At 35.5% G+C, this 20205-nt stretch overlaps 1 protein-coding gene across 13 annotated transcripts; it reads right to left on the bottom strand.

The window, feature by feature from the left end:
* Nucleotides 1–67: 67 nt before the first annotated feature.
* On the bottom strand, nucleotides 68–19462 carry LOC110622074 (primase homolog protein). Of its 13 annotated transcripts, none has more exons than XM_043959994.1 (16): nucleotides 19154–19462; nucleotides 18910–19037; nucleotides 18095–18210; nucleotides 17677–17831; nucleotides 17481–17584; nucleotides 17139–17194; nucleotides 16983–17055; nucleotides 16775–16885; nucleotides 15077–15157; nucleotides 13559–13639; nucleotides 3458–3523; nucleotides 3225–3341; nucleotides 2817–2864; nucleotides 2638–2723; nucleotides 1835–1895; nucleotides 68–362 (listed from the first exon to the last, which is right to left on the bottom strand). In XM_043959994.1, exons 2-16 carry the CDS (start codon nucleotides 18955–18957, stop codon nucleotides 273–275), a joined length of 1293 nt encoding a protein of 430 aa, XP_043815929.1. In that variant the 5' UTR covers nucleotides 18958–19037; nucleotides 19154–19462; the 3' UTR covers nucleotides 68–272. The 13 variants fall into 13 exon arrangements, 12 of the variants coding, with proteins under 12 accessions (XP_043815929.1, XP_043815935.1, XP_043815937.1 ...); XM_043960000.1 differs by having other exon boundaries at nucleotides 17677–17750; nucleotides 19154–19461; XM_043960002.1 differs by having other exon boundaries at nucleotides 17677–17750; nucleotides 18143–18210; nucleotides 19154–19460.
* Nucleotides 19463–20205: the final 743 nt, after the last annotated feature.

The following is a 20205-nucleotide window of genomic DNA, read 5'->3' as shown; positions in this document are numbered from 1 at the left end:
AGGTTTCGAGTTTAAAGTCCTAGTCAATCTAAGTTGGGAGAAAAAAAATTCCAGCAACTCCCTTTCATGTCCAAAATTGGATAAACTACATTAGATTAATAATAATACAATTCTTTTCATTACAAAGAAGTGCCACAAACATTCCTACTTAAATCCACAATGGGTTACACATATGGGTTTCATGGTCCCCACCAATGGCTGTTGTCCAAAATTTTCTATAAAATTTAACTGGCTCATAGTATAAAGCACTTACACTGTTAAAACCACATACCTTAAATCACCTGATTCATAGTGCATACTTCATATGATTCTGCTGTTTCAATTACTTCCTTCAGAGCACTTGGTCCTAAACACTTGAGAACCTGTGGCCATGAGCCATATAAGGAATAAGCACATAGTTTAAATTAGGGGTGATAATTTTAAATTCCCCCTGTGAATATAGCATGAAAATTTAAGGAACAATTTACTTGCCTATCCTAAACCAACACAAAATTTAACACACCCTCTTCACGTCCAAAATCAAACACCTAGAGCGCTATACTTATGAGAGGCATGACACTTAATGAAATTTAACACGCCCTCTTCACGTCCAGAATCAAACACCTGAAGCGTTATACTTACGAGAGGCATGACACTTAATAGAACCAACATTAAGTAAGGAAACTCTGATACCATCATGAGAAATGGGCCAAGCCTAACTCGCCTTCAAAAGGTTACGTTAAAGGTCCAAGGCTTTATAAGAGTATAGTAATCCTATTCCAAATCAATGTGAAATTCTAACAATGTTGATTATGTTATCAATGGCAGTTCTAAGCTTGAGGTTGAGATAGTAGGAAAAGAAGTTCCATTGGTTAGAAACAGCTAGAAAACAAAAAAAAAAAAAACAATATTAAAAATAAATTTTGGATGTTTTCCACATTGGAATAAATTTGGAAAAAAAAAAAAAAAAAAACCTTGATCCACCTGAAGTTTGAACACTCAATGACTCGATCTATTACTATTACTTGGAGAAGGCCTTGTTACCAAATTTGGAGGACTCCACTTCTTCAAATGGTAACATTATACAACCAAGATGAATCACTGCTAACATGCACCTGCATGAGCTGCTTAATGATAACAGAATGAACGTGGAAGATTTTAAATACTAGCTTATGGACATCGTCTATCTTCCCATGGGTTTCAGAAAAGATGGGTTTGTAAGCAAAACAGCTTTTTTCTGTCTACTCTCTAGTCTCTTCCCACACTGGAGGAGAAAATCAAGGAAAGCATCTCTAAAAGGAGTTCACAGTGCAAGGCCTAGGATGAGGAAGATGCATGCCTGGCAGCAGAACAAGGCTACACTCAGAGGGGCTAAATATGTAAAAGGATGATTATAAGTTCAATTGAATATATATTCTTTTGCTTTTCTCTTTCTTCATTTATTTGATGTATTCCTAAACAACGATTCCCAACTCTAGCTGTGTGGCTGGAATATATCAAACTATTGTCTACATTATGCTTTTGTTCTTCACTCATCTGCTTTGAATTTGTTTTATGACTCATACAAGCTGTTCCTCAAATGTTTCCATGGTCCAACAGTGAAAAATGCTTAAAATATGGAAGCTAATTTATTTTAGTCTTTCTGCACCTTTCCTGCTTTGTCAATCCTAAACGAAATTTTGCATGGCGAAACTTCTTGTTTGTCGTGTGAGATTGATGTAAACTACAGCCTGATAATTTACAATACTGCCCTTTATATTTGATTTTTCATTTCTATCACCTCTCATCAGTTAAATCTTACTCTTCAGAAACATCCTCAGCTACATATCTTAAATGTCAAAGGTAAGAAACAGACCTCATTTGCATCTTTGAAGCAACAGGAGTGATCTTTCTTGGGCCATCTTACAAGCCAACATCTAGAACAAAGAAGGAAAAAAAAAAAGAAAAGGACATAACAACAAATGAATTTTTAGTATTTTGGCATAAACCATATTGGTGGAATGGAAAATGAAATAAGCATTTTTGGCCTTTGAAACTGAAAGAAACACATGGCCATAGTATACAGCATGACGCAGTAGTATAAATCTAGAAAGAGTTATTACTGAAGACACTCATAATAATTTTCATGTCATTATTGTTCCGATTCAACTAATTTGACAAGAAAATACATCAAGATTTCTAGCCGTTAAAGTACAAGAAAAAAATGAGTTAAGAACTTTAATATGCTTGAAGGTGCAATTAAAATTTGGTCCCTGACTGATCATTAGATTTTCAGTCAGCAAGACGTGTCACATGAGATATGATTATGAAGATTCAATGACAAAACAAAGGAAAAGGAAGAAAATGCTAAAACAGAAGATGAAACAAATCCATAGACTGATTAAGAGGAAGTAATAGCCCTAGAAATTCTGAAAGCCAAATAATCTCAAAACCTTAAATGCATTAATTGTCTCTTAATATGGACTTCCATATCGGAACAAATCTAAGCTTATTATGTTAATAAAACATTGTAAACATAATAACTCCTTTAACCAAACAGCCCCAACTCCAATACTTTAATCATGTTGGCCCCTTCATGCAATAGAACTCCAGTTTCTGCATATATCATAAATTTTTCATACAGAAGTAAGAAAAATTAAACCATGAGATCCTTGTTACCTTTCTTTTCCCAGCCGGCGTGCTAACTCTTCAGCCAAGGCTTGCCCACTTGCATCGCCATCAGTTGCCAGGATAATGCGAGACACCTCAAAGATTTAGATAAAAAATTAAAGATAGGAAGAATAAATTCAATAGATCTCTGCATTGCGAGCCCAAGTTCTGCACAAAAAGGTGCCCACCTTATCCAAGTACTCTTTGCAATTCCATAGATACTGATATGCTTTGTCCTAGCATCACATATGCACACACAAAAAGAAAGAAAAGAAGAATTAGGAGTTAGCTGGGATAAGTGGTATACCATGTATCCTCTTCCTCATAACCAAGTAAAATTTCATGTTTGTTAAATAGAAACTTATACAAAGTTATGAACCTTTGATGCAGACACTTGTTGATGATAAAAGGTAATTTCTAATGCACCACACATGTTTTAGCGGCAAATTACAACATCAGCTAAACGTGAACGATAATTGTTCACTTAAAATACATACATATGCAAATTTTCAAGCCACATACACACATGCGACATACATCTGAATAAATTGCTAAATAAAGACATTACTCAGAAAGCTTTTGGTCATGGTTCATACCTTTTCCAGTGATGGTATATCTTTAGTAGAAACAGTTTGTGGGGCACCTCCAGGAACACTAACACAATTAAAGAAGCCAGCTTCCTCCACTGAAAGCTTATCAATTTCGCCTTCAACCTTTAATAGCACCAAAGCACTAAATAACAACTGGGGAAAACAGGGAAGAACAGAGAAAGTGCAAGAGAGATTTGAATATATGCTTGAAAAATTAGAAAAGAGGTAATGAAATTTACAATAACAATTTCAGTCACTTCTTTAATGTCATCCAGCCCATATAACCATTTTTCTGTGCCCTTATCCTGAAAGAAAAAAAAAAAAAGCAGAATTATTAAGTATGATATAAGTCAGCATATGTTAATTCTAACCCATTGGTACTAGAGTCATCTCCAAGGCCATAAGTTCTCAAGATTGAGTCCAGTTGAAGTCAATTGTTAAAAAAAAAAAAAAATGAAGATGTTAATTCCTTATTTATAAAAAAATAGGAAGGATGATGAAATTTAATTGTCCAATTCAGTATAGCTAAATAATAATAATAATAATAACCGGTAGAAAATAGGTTTCTCTTTTTTCTTTTTCTCATTTTTCATCATTTTCCATTTTTCCAATTAGATATAAATACAAAGGTTATTTTTGAATTTGACAAACAACGTACTTAAAACAGAAATAAAGCACTAAAATTGATGCCCACGAACCCACCAACTCAAACCATTCTTTGTTTGAATCTCAAATGCAAAGAATACCTACAAGGAATTTGTCATTCACCAACAATGAATTTCTCTACTTGGTCATCTCTTAAATAATGGGCATCCTTAAGAAAAGGTGTTTGAATATTGTTATAGGTTATGGGAAGTAAATATTGATAGATGTGTAAGTTGCTTAATTTTAAGGAATTGCATGATCATAGTTTGATTTCCTTTCCTTTCTAGATACGGTTTCTCATGTATAAATATGTTGTAATCTATATTGTAAGTAATACAACAAATTACCTTTCTACATGGCATCAGAGCCTCTCACGTGAGATTTGAATTTTTGTTTTCTTGTTTTGTTTGGAGACTCAAACCTCCTGTTCTTTTAGGTTACCCATATAGGATAATATTTATCTCTTACTACCCACCCAGGAAGGACGCTAGAGCGCCGACGAAGCTTCCTTGAAGACTCTACGGTTGTCCGGCCAGCGAGTGAGCTTCACACGCTGCGACAAGGTTTCTGATGCCGTCCCACTCGCTGGCACATGGAGGCCCATCGCATGTCCGTTACTGCTCCAGTCACCCTCGCCGGAGTCGCCTCGAAGCCCCCTTGTTAGTTCTGTGATATGTTTGCTGATTGGGTGTTGGGTAGAGGTGTTTTTGGGTTTGGATCACATTCTGGTACTGTTTACCTCCATTTTCTGGTACTGTTCACATCCTGTTTCTTTTGATTGCCATTGCTTTGGGTTGGTTGTTCTCATGGCTGAAGTTTAAAATACCATAGCTGAGGTGATTCCGATGATGACTAAAATCACGAAACACATATTAAATGGATCTAATTTTTTGGATTGAAGTAAGACTATCTGTATTTATTTACGAAGTATCGGAATGGATGATCATCTTACCAAGAATTCTCCCATTGATGAAACTAGGAGAGATTGGATGAGGAATGATACTCGATTATTTTTGCAGATCTAAAATTCTATTCATAGTGAGGTAATTAGCCTTATTAAGAATATTTCTCGTATTTATGATGTGTGTAAGGCGTTTTATCGAGCTGAGAAACATGATAGAAATCTGAACTTCTATTTTATGGATTTTAAAAGGGTGTACGAGGAACTTAATGTCTTGATGCCTTTTAGTACAAATGTGAGAACTCAACAAGCTCAACGAGGGCAAATGGATGTTATGAGTTTCCTTGCAGGTCTCCCTCTAGAGTTTGAGACAGCTAAATCTTAAATTCTTTCTGACTCTGAAATATCATCGTGACATGATGTTTTCACTAGGGTGTTGCGTACAGAACCTCCAATTCCTTCACACACCACTAGTGCTCTTATTAGTCACAATGACAGTAGCAAACAGAATAACAGAAGTTGGCGTAGGGGAGGTTTTAGTGGTGGTAGAGGATCTTAGCGTCCTGGGAAAGCAGTTCCTACTTCTAACTCCGATGGAATCATTTGTTATTACTGCCGTGAACCTGGGCATTCTAAGAAGACATGCCTGAAACTTTAGAATAAGAATCAGCACTTACAAATGGCGCATATAGTAGTTAAGGCCTCTTTTGATCAGGAAAATTTAATATCTGCAAATGAGTATACATAATTCACTCAATACCAAGCATCTCTAAAATCATCTAACTCCTCTATCGCTGCAATTGCTGAGTTAGGTAACTCTACTACATCTCTTGTGTTTTCATCCTCTAAATGGATTATTGGTTCTGGTGCTACCAATCATATGTCAGGTAATTCTACCCTTTTATCTAATCTTAAGTCTTATACATTGTTTTCTTATATTACTCTTATTGATGGCATTAAATCTTGTCATGGGTTCTAGACATGTCAACTTAACCCTTTCTCTTTTTATATCCTCTATGTTATATCTTCCTAAGTTCTTCTTTAATTTGCTTTCTGTTAGTAAACTCACTTGTGTACTGGATTGTTGTGTCTCATTCTTTCCTGATCATTGTGTTTTTCAGGATCTTTCAATAAAGCAGATTATTGGTAGAGAGCGTGAGTCAGAAGGTCTTTACTTCTTGGACTAGCAACTACCTAGATCTCTTACATGTTCTACGAGTTTAACGCCTTTTGATGTTTATTGTCGTTTGGAGCACTCTTCTCTCTCGGCTTTGAAGAAGTTATGTTCATAGTTTCACTATTTGTCTGTTTTAGATTGTGAGTTTTGTCAAAATGCCAAACATCACCGTTTACCTACAGCTTCTCGAGTCAATAAACGGGTTTTTTTCCCCTTTAAATTAGTATATTCAGATGTTTGGGGTCCTTATCCTATTGTGTCTAAGTTTGACTTACTTTTGTTGATGATTTCTCTCGCATTACTTGGTTATTTTTAATGAAGAGTCATTCATAATTATTATCTATTTTTTGTGCTTTTTATACTGAAATACAAACTCAATTCAATATTTCCATTCGAATATTACAAAGTGATAATGCTAAAGAGTATCTTCCTGAGGAATTTCAATCTTATTTGTTATAAAAATGGATCCTTCATCAATCTACCTGTGTTGATACTCCTTCATAGAATGGAGTTGCCGAAAGAAAAAATCGACATTTTCTTGAAGTAGCTAGCGCCCTCCAAATGAAAGTACCTAAATACTTTTGGGCTGATGCTGTATCCACTGCTTGTTTTTTTATCAATCGCATGCCCTCCTCCATCCTTCATGATGATATCTCTTATAACATTTTATTTCCCACGAAATCTTTGTTTCCTATTGAGCCATGTATCTTTGGTTGTACTTATTTTGTTCGTGATGTTCATCCACAGGTTACTAAATTGGATCCCAAATCACTCAAATGTGTCTTTCTTGGCTACTCTCGACTTCAAAAAAGTATCATTATTTTTCTCCTAATCTTAATCGGTACCTTGTGTCTGTTGATGTAACATTTTTTGAGTCCACTCTATTCTTTCCACCATCAATCTGTTTATGATAAACAAGGGGAGGAAGATGACCTCTTGTTATACACTGTTCACTCTCTGTCTCCTCAGACTCTTCCTACACTTTCCGCTCATGTGTCAGGTCGTCCTCCCATTTTTCATGTTTATTCTAGACGCTTAGAGGACTCTAACTCCGCTCGCTACCAGCTTCTTCGTTGACAGATCCTACTCCCACCGATCCTTCACCGTCTGATTTGGATTTGCCCTTTACTCTTTGCAAAGGTAAACGTACTTGCACTCATCCTATTTCGTCTTTTGTCTCTTATCGTCAATTATCCTCTTCTTCTCGTTGTTTTGCCACTGCTTTAGATTCTATTTTAGTTCCCAACAACTGTTATTGAGACTTTATCCCATCCTGATTGGCGTGCTGCAATAAAAAAAGAAATGATAGCCTTAGACACTAATGGTACTTGGGAGTTGATGTTCTTGCCCCAAGAAAGTGGGCTATTGGGTGTAAATGGGTGTTTGCAGTGAAAATAAACCTTGATAAATTTGTTGCTCGCTTCAAGGCCCGTTTAGTGGCCAAAGGTTATGCTCAAACTCATGATGGCTATTCTGATATATTCTCTCCAGTTGCCAAACTCGCATCTGTGCGATTGTTTATTTCCTTGGCAGTTACACATGATTGGCCTTTGCATCAATTGGATATTAAAAATGCTTTTCTCTATGGTGACCTTTATGAGGAGGTTTATATTGAGCAAGCACCTGGTTTTGTTGCTCAAGGGGAGTTAGATAAGGTTTGTAGACTTCGAAAATCCTTCTATGGCTTAAAACAGAGTCCTCAGGGATGGTTTGGCAGGTTTAGTGAGGTGGTCCAACAGTTTGGAATGAAAATGAGTAAGTGTGATCACTCAGTGTTTTATAGAAATTCTGATAGTAGAGTAATTCTACTTTAATATATGTGGATGATATTGTTATTACAGAAAATGACGTTGCTAGCATTACATCCCTAAAAGAATTTCTCAAAGCACAGTTTCCTACAAAGGATTTGGGCTCCTTGAAATATCTTTTGGGCATTAAAATTATACGGTGTAAGAAAGACATTTTCTTATCTAAAAAAAAAATATGTTCTTGATTTGTTAGCAGAAATAGGAAAATTGGGTGCTAAGTCTTGTAGTATACTAATGACCCCTAATTTTCAACTTACTACAGAAGACAGTGAACCATTTGCAGATTCTGAAATATATAGAAGATTAGTTGGCAAGCTGAATTATTTGACGGTAACTCGTCCTAATATTGCATATTCAGTGAGTGTGGTAAGTCAGTTTATGTCCTCTCCTACTGTTGCTCAATAGGATGCTCTGAGACAAATTCTTTGCTACTTAAAAGAGACTCCAGGGCGAGGCCTCTTCTATAGTAACCATGGACACTCAAATGTTAAATGTTTTTCTGATTCTAATTGAGCAGGTTCAAAAGTTAATAGGAGGTCAAGCACTGGATATTGTGTTTTTGTGGGAGGTAACCTGATCTTATGGAGAAGTAAGAAGCAAAATATGGTCTCTTGTTCTAGTACTGAATCTGAATATTGAGTCATGGTACAAGCCGTATGTGAAGTCTTGTGGGTGCGTCAACTGTTAGAAGAGGTTAGGTTCACAAATTTGGTGCCTGCTAAGCTGTAATGTGATAATTGTTATAAGTTATAGAAAGTAAATATGTTAATATAGGAAGTAAATATTGATAGATGGGTCAGTTGCTTAATTTTAGGGATTGTATAATCATAGACTTGATTTTCCTTCCTGTTTAGATACCGTCTCTCATGTATAAATAGGTTGTAATCTCTATTGTGAAATAAAACAAATATTATCCTTCTACATGGTATCAGAGCCATTCTCATAGAGATTTTTTTTTTTTTTCTCCCTCGTCAAGTTTTAAAAAAATAAAATAAAATTTGGAGACTTAGGGCTCTGTTCATTTGGGTTACCCATAAAGGGTAACATTTGGATCTCACCATCGCTGGAGTCGCCACATCGTTCTCTTGTCAGATCTGAGATTTGTTTGCCGTTCGGGTTTTGGGTGGAGGTGTTTTTTTAGTACTGTTCACGGGTACTGTTCACGGGTACTGTTCATCGGTACTGTTTACGGGTACTGTTCACACCGGTACTGTTTTCTGATTCTGTGTTTCTTTTGTTACTATCGTTTTGGGTTAGTTGTCCTTATGGCTGAAGTTAAAACCTCCACCGTAACTGATGTGATTTCTATGATGATTAAAATCACGAAACACAAATTGAATGGATCTTCCGATCAGTGAATTTTGATATCTGCAGATGAGCATGCACAATTCATCCAATAACATGCATCTCTAAAATCCTCTAATTCCTCCTCTATCACTGCAATTGCTGACTCAGGTAACTCTACTGCATGTCTTGTGTCTTCATCCTCCAAATGGGTTATTCATTCTGGTGGTACCGATTATATGTCAGGTAATTCTACTCTTTTGTCAAATTTTGAGTCTCATACATCGCCTTCTTATGTTACTCTTGCTGATGGCACTAAATCTTCTGTCATGGGTTCTGGTCATGTCAATTTAACCCCTTCTCTTTCTGTATCCTCTGTGTTATGTCTCCCTAAGTTCGCATTTAATTTGCTTTTCGTTAGTAAACTCACTCGTGCATTGAATTGTTGTGTCTCATTCTTTCCTGATCACTGCGTTTTTCAGGATTTTTCGACGAAGCAGATTATTGATAGAGGGAGTGAGTCAGAGGGTCTTTACGTCTTGGATCAGCAACTACTTCGATCTCCTCAATCTTTGGTATGCTACACGCGTTTAACACCTTTTGATGTTCATTGTCGTTTGGGGCATCCTTCTCTCTCGGTTTTGAAGAAGTTATATCCACAGTTTCATTCTTTGTCTATTCTAAATTGTGAGTATTGTCAATTTGTCAAATATCATCGTTTACCTACACCGTCTCGAGTCAATAAACGGGCTTCGTCCCCCTTTGAGTTAGTCCATTCAGATGTTTGGAGTCCTTGTCCGGTTGTATCTAAGTCTGGCTTTAAGTATTTTGTTACTTTTGTTGATGATTTCTCTCGTACTACTTGGTTATTTTTAATGAAGAGTCGTTCAGAATTATTTTCTATTTTTTGTGCATTTTATGCTGAAATCCAAACCCAATTCAATACTTCCATCCGTATATTGCGAAGTGCTAATGCTAAAGAGTATCTCTCTGGGGAATTTCAATCTTATTTGTTACAAAAAGGGATTTTTCATTAGTCCTCTTGTGTTGCCACTCTTTCACAAAATGGAGTTGCTGAAAGAAAAAATCGACATTTTCTTGAAGTAGCCAGAGCCCTCTTATTCCAAATGAAGGTACCTAAATGTTTTTGGGCTGATGCTGTATCTACTGCTTGTTTTTTGATCAATCGCATGCCTTCCTCCATCCTTCATGGTGATATCCCTTATAACATTTTGTTTCCCACTAAATCTTTGTTTCCTATTGAGCCACGTATCTTTAGTTGTACTTGTTTTGTTCGTGATGTTCGTCCACAGGTTACTAAATTGGATTCCAAATCACTCAAATGTGTCTTTCTTGGCTACTCTCGACGTCAGAAAGGGTATCGTTGTTTTTCTCTTGATCTGAATCGGTATCTTGTGTCTGCGGATGTAACATTCTTTGAGTCCACTCCGTTTTTTCCGCCATCATCTGTTTATAACACCCAGGAGGAGGAAGATGACATCTTCTTATACACTGTTCGCTCTTTGTCTCCTCAGACTACTCCTACACCTTTTGCTCATGTGCCAGGTTGCCCTCCCATCTTTCATGTGTATTCCAAACGCTTAGAGGACTCTGACTCTGTTCTGCTATCTGCTTCTTCGTCGACAGATTCTACTCCCACTGATCCTTCACTGTCTGATTTGGATTTGCCCATTGCTCTTCGCAAAGGTAAACGTACTTGCACTTATCCTATTTCATCTTGTGTCTCTTATGATCAATTATCCTCCTCTTCTTGTTGTTTTGTCACTGCTTTAGATTCTATTTCAATTCTCAAAACTGTTATTGAGCCTTTGTCCCATCCTAGTTGGCGTGCTGCAATGGAAGAGGAAATGATGGCCCTTGACACTAATGGTACTTAGGAGTTGATGTCCTTGCCCCCAGGAAAGCGGGCTATTGGGTGCAAATGGGTGTTTGTAGTGAAAGTAAACCCTGATGGATCTATTGCTCGCCTCAAGGCCCGTTTAGTAGCTAAAGGTTATGCACAAACTTATGGAGTTGACTATTCTGATACATTCTCCCCAGTTGCCAAGCTCGCATCTGTCCGATTGTTTATTTCCTTGCCGGCTACTCATGATTGGCCTTTGCATCAACTGGATATTAAAAATGCTTTTCTTCATGGTGATCTTCAGGAGGAGGTTTATATTGGACAACCACCTAGTTTTGTTGCTCAGGGGGAGTCAGGTAAGGTTTGTAGACTTCGAAAATCCCTTTATGGCTTGAAACAGAGTCCTCGAGCATGGTTTGGCAGGTTTAGTGAGGTGGTCCAACAGTTTGGAATGAAGATGAGTAAGTGTGATCACTCAGTGTTTTATAGAAATTTTGATAGTGGAGTAATTCTGCTTGTAGTATATGTGGATGATATCGTTATTACAGGAAGTGACATTGCTAGCATCACATCCCTAAAAGAATTTCTTAAAACACAGTTTCATACAAAGAATTTGGGTTCCTTGAAATATTTCTTGGGAATCGAAGTTATGCGGTGTAAGAAAGGCATCTTCTTATCTCAAAGAAAATATGTTCTTGATTTGTTGGCAGAAACAAGAAAATTGGGTGCTAAGCCTTGTAGTGCCCCAATGACCCCTAACCTTCAACTTACCACAGAAGACAGTGAGCCATTTGCAGATCTTGGAAGGTATAGAAGATTAGTTGGCAAGCTGAATTATTTGACAGTGACTCGTCCTGATATTGCATATTCAGTGAGTGTGGTAAGTCAGTTTATGTCCTCTCCTACTGTTGCCCAGTGGGATGCTCTGAGATAGATTCTTTGTTACCTTAAAAGGGCCCCAGGGCGAGGCCTATTCTATGGTAACCATGGGCACTCAAATATTGAATGCTTTTCTGATACTGATTGGGCAGGCTCGAAAGTTGGTAGGAGATCAACTACTAGGTATTGTGTTTTTATGGGAGGTAACTTGGTCTCATGGAAAAATAAGAAGCAAAATGTGGTCTCCCGTTCTAGTGCTGAATCTGAATATCGAATCATGGCACAAGCCGTTTATGAAATCTTGTGGGTATGTCAACTGTTGAAAGAAGTTGGGTTCACAAATTCGGTGTCTGCTAAGTTGTAGTGTGATAATCAAGCAGCTATCCACATTGCCTCCAATCCAGTATTTCACAAGAGGACTAAACACATCGAGATTGATTGTCATTTTGTTCGAGAAAAGGTCCAACAAAAGATAATATCAATAGGACATATCCGAACTGGAGAACAATTAGAAGATATTTTCACTAAAACTCTAAATGGGACTCGAGTTGATTATATATGTAACAAGTTGGACATGATTAACATTTATGATCCAATTGAGGGAGAGTGTTATAAGTTATAGAAAGTAAATATGTTAATATAGAAAGTAAATATTGATAGATGGGTCAGTTGCTTAATTTTAGGGATTGTATAATCATAGGCTTGATTTTCCTTCCTGTTTAGATACCGTCTCTCATGTATAAATAGGTTGTAATCTCTATTGTGAAATACAACAAATATTATCCTTCTACAATAATCAAGCAGCTATCCACATTGCCTCTAATCTAGTATTTCATGAGAGGACTAAACATATTGAGATTGAATGTCATTTTGTTCGTGAGAAGGTCCAACAAAATATAATCTCAACCGGACATATCAGAACTGGAGAACAATTAGGAGATATCTTCACTAAACCTCTAAATGGGACTCGAGTTGATTATATATGTAGCAAGTTGGGCATAATTAACATTTATGCTCCAACTTGAGAGGGAATGTTATAGGTTATAGGAAGTAAATATGTTACTATAGAAAGTAAATATTGATAGATGTGTTAGTTGCTTAATCTTATGGATTGCATGATCATAGGTTTGATTTCCTTTCCTTTCTAGATACAATTTCTCATGTATAAATATATTGTAATCTATATTGTTAAGTAATACAACAAATTACCTTTCTACAAACATATTCAAGATATCCTTTTTTAGACACATCAGATTATTAATCAAAAAAATTGTGGATGTTGAGCCTCATATTTCAGAGCAAATATAATAAAAAAAAAGTTTCTTATAACAACATCATTTTGTATGGATCTTTCTTGAATCCTTACTGCAATTAGAACGCTACAAGCTGCAAAATTGGTGAGCTGCACATATGAGGTTTAAGGAACTAACCTCACCAAGAGTTTTGGAGAACAACATATTACTAATCTATAGTATTGACTTGATTCTTAGTACTCTCTTTTGAATCTGATACACAATTGTTAGTATTGAATTGTTAGGAAGAATTCATTGTTTGGTGATAGGATCCATTATGCATAAAGGTCAATTTCAGAACCTTGAAGGTTGCAGTTCCATGTTTCTCTACAGCCTTCTCCTTTGAAAGTAATATATATATATATATACACACACATATATACATATATAGTTTTTCTGTTCTTTTTATCTTTATACTTGGACAAAGGTTTGGGTTTGTCACAGCATATCACCGCATTTCAACCACTAGGGCAAAGATTAGCACAAATACCTGCCAAAAATTTTTCTCAATAGTTCGATACTTGCAACCAATGAGCACTCCTTTTTGTCTATAAGTAAATGCAATAATACCCTGTAAGCAGTAATAACTAGAAACAATCAGACTCCTAGCATTCAAGTGTTTGAGGCAGATAATCAAGATGAAAATGAACTGTATTCGCAAAAAAAGCTTTGCTGTATGGAGCAACTATATTTGGGGTAGAAGAATCTGATTGAGAATGTGAATGTGAATGTATAACATAATTAACCTAAGACCAACTAATTAGAACTATCTCCCATGATATGGGACCTAAATCATTTTTGCATCAGTGTCAAAGCAGAAAGTAGATAATGCTTAATGGACAAATGATTAGATATAGAAAATTCAAGTGATAACATAAGCAACTATCTTGACCTCTAAGCCAAAACAATAAAAGGAAATTTCAGAGTGGCAAGCATAAGGTAATTGGATGCACAATTTAAAGTAAAAATAAACACACAGATCAACAAAACCAGCTTAAGGCCTTTAGCCCAAATTTCCTAGATCATAAAATCCTCCTTCAAATAATTGCAAGTTATTGCTTTGATTTTCTACAAACAGAGTTGGGACATCTATCTTAGAAATTGTTTGACATTGATGCAACCAATTAGCACCATGATTCTTAGAGAAGATTCATTTGTTCCTAACTTTTCTGAAATTAGTAACAACACACGCACACACAGGTAATGGGTAATACTGTAAAGACCATTAGAGGTTCATTTTATCTTGGTTAACAATACAGATAAATCTGACTATTTATAGATGATCTTGTCACTCTTCACCTTCATGATATGAAGCTTATACCTTAATCACTGCCAGATCTTCAGTCTTAGGTGGTAACAGAATAGGAAGAGGAACTAAAAGCCTTCAATTTAAATCTTTCTCAGTGCAATATGCACTTTAGGAGCTTGGCAAGGCAAGATTTAGCAAAAAGACATGAAGATGGGAAGAATTAACAGGGATGTAGCTAGGTCAAAGCAATGGACACGTGATCGTCTTTTATCAACCCCACATGCAAAAATATTTTGAGGGTTCCATGAAGACAAGAGACAAAATGTCTTGCTCAAAGTTTAGAAACAAATGTTGGTAAACCCAAATAACAAGCAAAATTCAAATTGTCCGACTCCAGTTGCCACTAACTTAACACAAACAAATAGTCCACTTGGCTACTTCAATTTGAGTGAACACATCATACTTCTCAAATTAATTTCCTCAAATGAATGCTATAAGATATTTTTATTCCTAGCAGACTATGATGGACAACATTTATGAACATGAGTGGCCCAAGAATAAAATGGAATATATTATATATGACAATGGTTTACTGTGTTTTCACATTTAGCATAGAAGCATGACCTCTAAGAATTTGACCTTTCCCTTGACAATGCAAATTACAGTTAAGCATCCATTATATGACAAACTTTATCTACAATCACATGCCAAAGCAAATTATAAGAAATACAGATGATGAAGTTGATGAACTTCAGGCACCTGATCACCAGCCATCTGCATAACAGAATTTCTCCTGAGGGTTTCTTCAGATATCATTCTATCACCAAAGTATGCAATTAGCTGAAAAGGAAAATTAGTCATTCTGAATGTCAATTACACACCAAAAGTTCTATCAGGACTTCAAAAAGAAACATTAAACAGAATAAAGATAGTGATTATGATTATCTGTATCTTAATTTTGGCAATGTCCATGCTTTATTAATAATGATTTCAGAACTTCATTTTGCTAGTTAAGATATGCGATAACATGATGAAATCTCATGTTTTCATTTATATGCATCCCAACCATCTTCTCACACATGTAGGCATGGCCAATCATACTTAATGCAGAAAATTAAAGGATGGATGGAAGTATCTAGCCCATGCTTTGATACCAATTTGATGAGGAAATTTAAAGGATAGATGGATTTATCCAGCGTGTACTTTGATACCAAACTGATTCGGAACTCAATATCAACTTGTGATAAAAAAAGCTTCATTATACAATTTGACAAAGAACGAGGCTAAGATAATTTTTGAGAATTGCTCTACCCCGCCTCTAGTCAAACAATGTGACTAGAAAACGAAAATAATCAAGCGATAATTTCAGCTTGAAAACGCTACAAGAAATTCTTAATTAGTTGACAAAGCATGGAGAAATATAAAGAATAATCATCTTTGCAAAGTATAGTAAAAGAACATATGTTCATCCATAAAAATTCACAATTTTTAGCTTATTTAACTTATGTACAGAATAAATATTATTTATAGAAAAACTTTGTAGGAAAAGAAATCTTAGTTAAAATAAAAATCCTATTAAAACTGGAAAAACTAATTATAATTCTACAAGTATAAGGATAATGATACTAATCCTAGTTAAAATAGGAAAATAAAACATATTCTAGTTAAAATAAGAATACATAAAGTAATCCTACTTAAATAAGAAAATCCTAATTGAACTAAGTAATTCTACTTGAACTAAGAAATCTTATTCCAATTAGGAAATCTTACTTCAATTATAAAATCCTACTTAAACTAAAAAACCCTAATAAATTGGGCCGACTCAAAATGAATTAATTGGACATAAATAAATCCTAAATAAAGCCTAAAATGAAGTACAAAATTATTCAAAGTCCAAAATTACAACAGTAAAAAATATGGACTAGCATAAGAAAACACAGAAAAACCAGAGTCATATGCCTCCGGCTGTGTTTTTGCTATCTTCCTTGATTCTTTTTCTACCACAGATCCAATTTAGCTCATGTTCAAATCCTTTGGTGGATCCCCATGTGTTCCAAGGCTAATTGTTCCATCGTTCATCAAGTCGCAATGTGCCATAAACAAGCTCCCTTGCACGTTTCCTTGTTTTTCAAGCATGATATTTAGTATGAATGACTCAAATTATCCTTGATTTCTCATAATTCAAAGCTTTCCAGGTGAATTTTTGAAAAATACGAAGATTTCGATGCACAACTTGTTGAAGAATCTTGTCAATCTCATGCTCGCATCAACACTGGTTTAACTTGCTACCATTTGTGAAGATCAAAAAGAAATTTATGATTCCAGCAGACCTTTGACATTATTGTATGCATGTGAACACTTAAAAGAGTTGGGAAAAATAAAAGGGACACGCTTAAGCCTAACTTTACTATATATAATAACCTCATTGAAAGAGAAGAAAACAGAGGTACTCAGTACCTTCTCACCTAGTGGTTCTAGTACCATGCCTTCAGCTGTTATTTGCCTAGGGGAACTGACTTTGAAAATTATGTTCATTCCCTCATTTGTCACTCTACCATTTGCAAAGGCCTGAAATCAAAAGTTATTTGACATTTGAAGTTTTCTCATTTTCTATTTTTTCTAAAATCTAAACAGAAACAGAATACACAAACACGCATTGTGTCACCTGTCCTGTCCATCCACAGCAAGTACGGTAACACCGCCACATTGCAAGATCCCTGCGCAAATCCCATTGCCAACTTCAAACATAGTTCAATTATACACATTAATACAATCAGATACATCTGTATGCACTAGATAAAAAATTGTATGAAAAACTTACGCATCTCGGTTAATATGTACAGATAAACTCTTCTCCATTGATCTTCCACCTTCACACTACATTACCAAAGCCATAGATTAATCTAATAAACATAACAAACCATCTGGAAAAATGAGTTTAATGTGGATGAATTGGTTAGTGAAACTTATATTAATTTTGAACATCTATAAACCCAAGTTCTTGCAGTAAATGCAAAAAAAAAAATACCACTTTGAGGGTAACTAAGTCATGAACTTTTAGAAAAAATATATGTAAAGAATCCATAAACATAAATAGTTGCAGCAGCAAAGTAACACATTGCGAAGCAAAAACATTTAGAATAGAATTGATGAAGTGATTTACCTTGGGACAAAGCAAGTGACCATAATTTCCAGGTATGCAAGAATCATCACAGTTAATCCCCAGAAGTTCCATTTTCTGCTTCAAGACCCTCACTTCATGCTTTTCTAATCCATTTCCGTTAGCTTCAAATATCAACTGAACTTTATCAATCTTAAAAAAAAATGATGCTATAAAAGTAAAGACAAAGGTTAGATACCTGATTGCGGATTTAGGAACTTGGAGTTGCCATAGCAAGAGCGAACACGAGACCCCACAGGCCCCAGTCTTCTCCTGGTTAATATTGGTGCCCAGCAATTATTGTTTGAGAGGATGTGTTTGGAAGGGACAGGCCACTTGCAACTAATCAAAAGTCTTGTTATCGCATTCATACAAATTGAAGTTTTATTACCAATTACCAAAATAAAAATTAGTGCAGAGAATAGTGATTAATAATCAGTGGTGCAACTACCTAATAGATTAACAAATTATAGCTAGAGTGTCAGAAATTAAGAAATCCTATTATGATCTACAAAACCATGGTAAAGGTGTTAGCATGCTAGAATCAGATATCAAAAAATGTGAACTAAATTGTTAAATGCCAATAATATATTTTGAACCCAGGAGGGATTTCTCACTTGTGAGATATGGATATGCACACCACAGCAGTAGTGAGTTCTTCATACCTATTATAGGAGAAGAAGGCATTGCTTACTGCTACAACAACCTTATTTTGCATCATTGGAACACAAACCTGCAACTTATAGAACACATAAATTGACTTGCATCTAATAAGAATGGCAAATTACAAGACCAAGAAAAAAATGAAAGTGTCATAAACAGAAAAAAGAAGCTTATTTTCTCTATTTCTCTCTGTGTATAAAATGTTGTGTGTTTGCCTGATAATAACAATCAGGTAGGTAAGATATGTTCACCTGCTTGTGTGTTTCTGTATATGTGTGAATATGTTTACATGGAATCAAACTTCCAATGACAAAGAGAAGTGACTAAAAAAGGTATTCTACCCATTTACAGAATCATTTTACACTTAATTTGATTACTACAATTATATCAATGTTTGCAAATAACAATATCTTTGGACACTAATATTTTAACATATGAAAACAACTCAGTTTTTTGAAGAATGAATGAAGAACGCGAGAGAGAGAGAGAGAGAGAGAGAGAGAGAGAGAGAGGAAATCATAATCATTGAATGGGAATGCAAACACTTAACATTATATTTGAAAATTACAAATATATCTTGAGCACCTATACCGTGTATCAGGTCATAGGGATAATTTTTCTCAATAAATTTTTGAAAATAATTAAAAGATTTAAAGGAAAACTGCTTCTATGAAAATTTATATAAAGTATGAAACTTTTTTTTTGCCTTACTGGACCAAGGACTGGTTATTTGAAAAAAAAAAAAAAAAAGAAGAAGAAGAAGCTTTACCTTTGGACAAAGGAAGTGATTAATTTTCCCAGGAGTAAAGGTATCCATTTCAATACCCAACTCTTCCAATTTGCGCCGGGGAATCTTCAAATTCCGTTAACTCTTCACTTCCAAATTCCCACTATAAACTGAAAGTTAAACAAAAATTCCACAGCTAAGGCTTTAAATATGCATCTTCTTGCCTTCTAGCCTTCCAAGAAAAACCCAAAACCAATGAAGCAAAGATATAAAGAGAAAGCATTACCTGGAATTGGACAGTGGCTTTGAAGTTAAAACTGTGAGTTTTAAGGAAAATAAGAGCAGATTTTAGGGAATGGTTCAGAACAATTGAGTAGAGTGTCAGCTTGAAGAAAAAGGATGACGTGCAGAAAGTGAAGGCGGAGTGACAGAAGAGAGACCAATGTTTGAGGAGAAGAAGAGAAGCCTTCCTCAGCCTACGATGGGCTTGCGGATTGTTTACCTGGGCTTAAGGTTTGCAGACACTCGACAGGGCGCCAGGTGGGGCTGTGCACGGTTATGGATTCCAAACAGAACTAAAGAATCTATGGAATCTAATTGAAACTGAAAAAAAAACCAATAGCGAAGAAATCGAACCTCGAATTTATTTAAATATTTAATTTAATTTTAATTTTTTATTAAAAAATATATTAAAATTAAATTAAGATCATATTAGATTTATATTAAAGCGGAGGGAGTATCGAATAATTAATTTTTATATATATTTTTAAATAATTGATAATGATATTATAATTTTAATAATATATTTTATATTGTAATACCCTGCTAGACCCCGGTATTAGAATTCCTACTTTCCGGTGGAAGCTCCATTGGAATCCGGGATTCAAGAATGTCAGAGTTTTCCCTAAGGATATAACAAAGGTTTTTTCAAAATGTTTTTATATGTTTTAAGGTTTCGTTTTAAGAAAAATGAGTTTTGAAAAGGAAAAGACCAAGGGAACTTTTGCCAGGTTCGGCCGCCGAAGGTGGAGGTACGGTCGCCGAACGTTGCATGGTTTCGCATGCAGTTTTGGCCGCCGAAGAAGAGGCGGTTGGCCACCTATAAAAGCCTTTTGACCGCTAAAGGTGTATCCAATGAAAGGGGTGGTTTGTTTAGGAGGAAGGTAAACTAGCTCCCCAGTACGTTGGACCTTTCGAGATCTTGCAAAAGGTGGGGAGAGTGTCGTACAAGCTAGATTTACCTGCTCCTATGGAAAGAATCCATCCGGTTTTCCTTATTTTCATATTACGGAAGTTTGTGTCAGATCCGGGTAGGGTTCTCAATGAACCAGATGTAGA

Source organism: Manihot esculenta, chromosome 9, assembly GCF_001659605.2.
Source record: "Manihot esculenta cultivar AM560-2 chromosome 9, M.esculenta_v8, whole genome shotgun sequence".
Lineage (NCBI taxonomy): Eukaryota > Viridiplantae > Streptophyta > Magnoliopsida > Malpighiales > Euphorbiaceae > Manihot > Manihot esculenta.
This window is presented reverse-complemented; position numbering and strand designations above follow the sequence as displayed.

What these genes read in the sequence shown, in the direction of transcription:
- LOC110622074 (XM_043959992.1), bottom strand. Translation starts at nt 18,957, where the DNA reads ATGGATACCTTTACTCCTGGGAAAATTAATCACTTCCTTTGTCCAAAG. An exon ending in TAGAACCACTAGGTGAGAAG is followed by an intron (nt 15,158 to 16,774) that starts GTACTGAGTACC and finishes TTTCCTTTTCAG; the next exon opens with CTAATTGCATACTTTGGTGA. An exon ending in GCTTCAAAGATGCAAATGAG is followed by an intron (nt 363 to 1,834) that starts GTCTGTTTCTTA and finishes TCATGGCCACAG; the next exon opens with GTTCTCAAGTGTTTAGGACC.